At 61.4% G+C, this 4,644-nt stretch overlaps 2 protein-coding genes across 2 annotated transcripts; one reads left to right on the top strand and one right to left on the bottom strand.

The window, feature by feature from the left end:
- Nucleotides 1-1,112: 1,112 nt before the first annotated feature.
- Nucleotides 1,113-1,469, bottom strand: MNEG_5060 (hypothetical protein; the record flags this gene model as incomplete). Its single annotated transcript, XM_014046466.1, has 2 exons — nt 1,113-1,366; nt 1,463-1,469. The coding sequence occupies 2 exons, from the start codon at nt 1,467-1,469 to the stop codon at nt 1,113-1,115; spliced, it is 261 nt and encodes an 86-aa protein (XP_013901920.1).
- Nucleotides 1,470-1,709: 240 nt separating this feature from the next.
- On the top strand, nt 1,710-4,559 carry MNEG_5061 (hypothetical protein; the record flags this gene model as incomplete). Its single annotated transcript, XM_014046467.1, has 8 exons — nt 1,710-1,835; nt 2,025-2,102; nt 2,370-2,478; nt 2,662-2,780; nt 3,064-3,489; nt 3,809-4,018; nt 4,295-4,400; nt 4,516-4,559. 8 exons carry the CDS (start codon nt 1,710-1,712, stop codon nt 4,557-4,559), a joined length of 1,218 nt encoding a protein of 405 aa, XP_013901921.1.
- Nucleotides 4,560-4,644: the final 85 nt, after the last annotated feature.

The raw sequence follows: 4,644 nt of genomic DNA on the forward strand, positions 1-4,644 counted from the left end.
GTGTTGTTGCCACGCCATGCCACGCGCATACACGCTTCAAGAGAATCACTAGTGATGGCATCAAATTGTCGAGGTGTCCTGCAGTCATAGCCTTGCTCCACGGCATGGTCGGCAGATCAGCTGAGCTGACCAGGTGACCAGCCGCAATTCGGAGGGTGAGTGACAGGGAGATTGTGGCCGGAGCAAACACCTGTACTTGCTTGTCGTTGCTATTTCAGTACATCGATTGTACGAAGGACAACATCGTGCGCAAGCAGTAAATCCGACATCTTCGCTGCGCGAAAAGAGGACCCTTGCTCCTTTTAGGGAAGAGAGGAGTTCCTGACGCTGTTTCTGAAGGTGCAGTGCAACTCTCCTTTGAGAGCTGCGTGCAAGGGCCTGCGGGAACCGGACACAGGCTGCTGGCACGGGTCACTTGGGATGTCGAGTGCAGCGCTGGGCGTCAAGACAGATAAAATGTGGCGTGAAAGCGCTCGATTTTACAGACTGCAGCACACATCACCACCATGCGGCCCAGCCGAAAGGGTGGCTGACTGGGGGCCATCGTTTGGGCGCGGTCCGCAACAGTGCAACCTGGCTTCAGTTGGTGCAGTTCTGCGCACCCCCTGTGCTGCCAGGTCCAGGATTTGAGCAGCAGATCTGGCAAAGGGCAACATACTCATCCTCGTTCACCCCCGCATCTGGCTAAAAACTGGCAGACTGGACACTGGAGCGCTGGCGTCCGGTGCCGGCAGGGACACCGCCGCACTGCATTTGCGGCACCAGAAGCCTAACGTAAACGGACGGCAGCCATGCACTTGCAGCGCAGCCCTGCAGGAGCGGCCGGCAGCATGCTAGGCTGTGCATTCGCCCTGATCTTGCTGCTCCAAATTCAGAGGTGGGCGCAAATCCCAGTTTGTGATCAACGTTGTTCCCGTGTCATGCATGTCAGATGAGGGCAGCTGGGTGCGGGGACCTCACCCACGAATGGTCGCATGGCAAGCTGTACCCAGAGACCCATCCATAAACCCACCAATCCTCCCCCCCACGTCGACATCAGCTCTGTCAAGGCTGCCGCCAACCCAGACAACAGCGGCAAGCGCTACAGCGCTGAATATGTGAGAACCCGCAGTTTACAGAATGCAGTTTGTACAACGCTGCTGCTGCTGTTGCGGCTGCTGTTGCGGCTGCTGCTGCGGCTGCTGCTGCTGCGGCTGCTGCTGCTGCTGCTGCTGTGGCTGCTGCTGCTGCGGCTGCTGCTGCTGCGGCTGTCGCTGCTGCGGCCGCTGCTGCGGCTGTCGCTGCTGCGGCCGCTGCTGCTGCGGCCGCTGCTGCTGCTGCTGCTGCTGCTGCGGCTGCTGCTGCGGCTGCCGCTGCGGCTGCTGCACTATTCAAGGCTTTTCGCATCAATCGCCCTTCGCGAAGCGCAGGCGGCCCCTTCGATCGACTTTTTGGATGTATGACCCCATGCACTCAGAACCACGTGTCATTCCCCGTCTCTTCAGGGCTATGTCACCTGCCAGGCCGATGAGGTGGTCAAACCCACGTCCACCGCGTCCCTGGTCAAAACAATCAAGAGCCTCGTGCAGCGCGCCGCGAAGGAGGGGCGCGGCCTCAAGGTCCGCGCCTCGCACTACGACTTCGGCAGCACGGTGCCGTTCCCCTGCCCCGGCGGGGAGAATGCCACCGGTGCGGCCGCGCCACTGCGCGTCGGCGTGCTGACCTCGTCGATGAAGCGCGTGCTGTCCACCAACAAGCAGCTGAAGCAGATGCGCGTCGGCGCGGGCATGGCGCTGCGCGACTTCCTGCCGGCCGCGTCGAGGGCCAAGCTGTCCGTCCCCCGGGCTCTGCTGCCGGTGAGCCACAGGAAGAGCAGCGGCGCTGCTTTGAGCTCTTGCAGGGCGGGCCCGTGGCTTTTCCAACATGCAAGCCGGCTAACTACATATTAATTGCGGTCTGGTGCACAGCACACAAGGGCCTGTTACCCTTGCATCTTTCAGCCCCTCACTCGTCGACGGGCCAACACGTCCTTCCCTGCTGCCCAGTGGTGGGGCGACCTCAACATTGGGGGCATCGTGTCGGTCGCTGGCCATGGGAGTGGTCAGGGCGCCCCCGTCGAGGTGGTGAGTGGCCGCGGCCGCGCTGCCGCCGCTGGCCGGGAGTGCAAGCATCTTCATTCGGCCGTGCCCTGGAAGTGTACCACGTTGCCTTGATCACTTCATCATTGTGTGGCCAAGGGCCAATTCATATCGTTTGTGCTAAGCACTCTTCTACCCTGCGTGATCCTGCATGGACCAGCAGAGCGCACACACGAACCGCAGTGGCCCTTTAATGCGCGCCCGCACGTGAGCACGCTGCCTGCCCCCTTCTCTCATGCATCACATAATCAGTGTGAAATCGTGACGTCCATAACCTGGGTGGACGCGAGTGGCACAGTCCGAACAAGCGACAGCACCACAGAGGAGTGGCGCGCGCTCTGTGGCGGCATCGGGCTCCTTGGTGCGCCTTTCTGCAGGCCTTGCCAAGGCTGCAGTGCGCTTGCCGCGCCCAATCGTGCAACAGATTCAATGAACTGCAGTGCCTGTCGTACCTCAAACCTGCATCCCATGTTTTGGTGACGAATTTTGCTCCTCACAATGCAAGCACTCCTTTTCGTGCCTGCCCACGTGCGTCGCCCCTCAGGCATCATCACCGAGGTGACCTTCCAGCTCACGGATTCGACCAACACCCAGATCTCAACCAGGATCCAGGTCAGCGATGCCAACCTCGCCAGTGATCTCAACGACGAGCTGATCTCCAAGGTGAGTGCCAGGACCACTCCGCCACCGACAAGCGCAGGCCCTTTGCACTGTATGTCGCGTCAGGGTTCATTGCGGCTGTGCTTGTTGTCGGTTTAATTATAAGTTGGCCTGCAAAACCGCAGGCATTCGTTGCATCACAGGTGTGCCGCCCTGCAGGTGTTGGTGCACACCTCTCCACGCCTCTCTGCACCAGCCCAGCGATGCTCTTCTGCGTGATGCGGTGATGCGGTGCCGTCCAAGCTGACCGCCTTGCCGGTCCCCCCGCCTCTCGGCACGTCTGTAGGCGATAACGCTTTATTGGAGGCCCGACTTTGGGGTCTACACCGCCCACCTCCAGACGGACGCACCCTCCGGCAAAGACAAGAGCCTCAACATCACAAAGGGCGCGCGCGGCGTGATCGTGCCGCAGCTGGACCCGGACGCCAACGCCCGCAAGACCCAGGGCGCCGGCCTCAAAGCAGTGAGCACGATCCCCTTCTTCGAGCTGCCCTATGACAACGGGGAGAGCCTTGTCTGCCAGAGCGCCATTGGGATCACGACCACCCCCTGGGCCCAGGTCAGCACGTTCCCGCCAAAGACAAAGGGCAAGCGCGCTGTTGACATCTTCGACGGCAGGGTGGTGACGAACGACGTGCAGACGTTTGTGTGCTCCAACAACAAGGTGGAGCTGTGCTCGTTCTCCAACCCGGAGCTCGACGCCACCAACTCGGTGAGGCGGGCAGCTGCCTATGGCTGGAGGCCCAATGTTTGGGGCTCGCCTTGCTCGCTTGCTTTTGTCGTCCACAGGTTGCTCGACCCGCTAGCTGGATGCTGCAGCTCTGCTGCTACTTTGCTGGTCAAAACTTTTGTCAACGACCATGACTCGAGCGCGCCTCCGCGTACACAGCACAGGCAGGACACCCACGCATGCTGTGGCTGTCCTGCCTTTCCAATATGCACACAATCAACCCTGCAATGCTTGGGCAAAGCAGCAGTGCCGATTTTCGCGACCCCAGAATGCCTAACTCATTCCATACTCAACGGCACAGGACACGGAGATGGCTGTGGAGAAGGCGCGCATACCGGAGCTGATCGCAGACGTCAAGAAGCTCATCGCTGTTGACCTGCGCGGCTACGGCAACGTGCCCGACGGCTCCAAGCGCTGCCTGCCGCCAGGCTACTTCAATTTCCGCTTCACAAACCCCAGCAAAACGCTCATCGGCCCAGGCGCCGGCCTGGCTCAGCCTGTGCATGCGGAGGTGCGCTTTCTTGTCGGCGGCGGCGTCTTGACCATCGCTTTTGTGTGGCGTGTGGGGGCAGGGGCAGCAGCCATACGTCCCACGCACCCAGGGGTGCAAGGCCATGGCGCCCCCTTGCTGGAGCCTGTCCCTGTCCCACTGCCTGCCCTGAATAATGCGCAGTTGGTTTTTCAGATCACGCATCTCATCATTTGATGCTGCCCCGCCTGCCAGTCCAGAGCCGACAGAAGGCGACTGACTCAACCGCTCCCCCCCCGCCATCACCACCACATGCAGCTGACTGTGATCTACAGCCGCAGCATCCCCGGGAGGCCTTTCAGGTACGAGTGGGTGCAGGAGATATTCGAGCAGCTGCTGCTCTGCAAGTACAACGGCCGGCCACGTAAGTACACCCGTGCTGCCCTGCTGGTGTCCTGCTGTTTCTGCTGCCCCCGCCTTTGCCGCCATCCTTGCATGTCCTCTCTGCCTCCGCGTGTTGGAATGGCTGTGAGCTGAAGGGTCCGTGCTGCACTCCTACGCTGCTCCCTCTGTTGGGCTGTAGCCAGGGCCGTGCCCGCTGGCGTGCGTCACCCACGCATCCCCCGACCCAACCTGCTACCCCGCCCCTGCCCCGCCCTGTCCTCCCT

Source organism: Monoraphidium neglectum (assembly GCF_000611645.1).
Source record: "Monoraphidium neglectum strain SAG 48.87 unplaced genomic scaffold scaffold00735, whole genome shotgun sequence".
Taxonomy (NCBI): Eukaryota; Viridiplantae; Chlorophyta; class Chlorophyceae; order Sphaeropleales; family Selenastraceae; genus Monoraphidium; species Monoraphidium neglectum.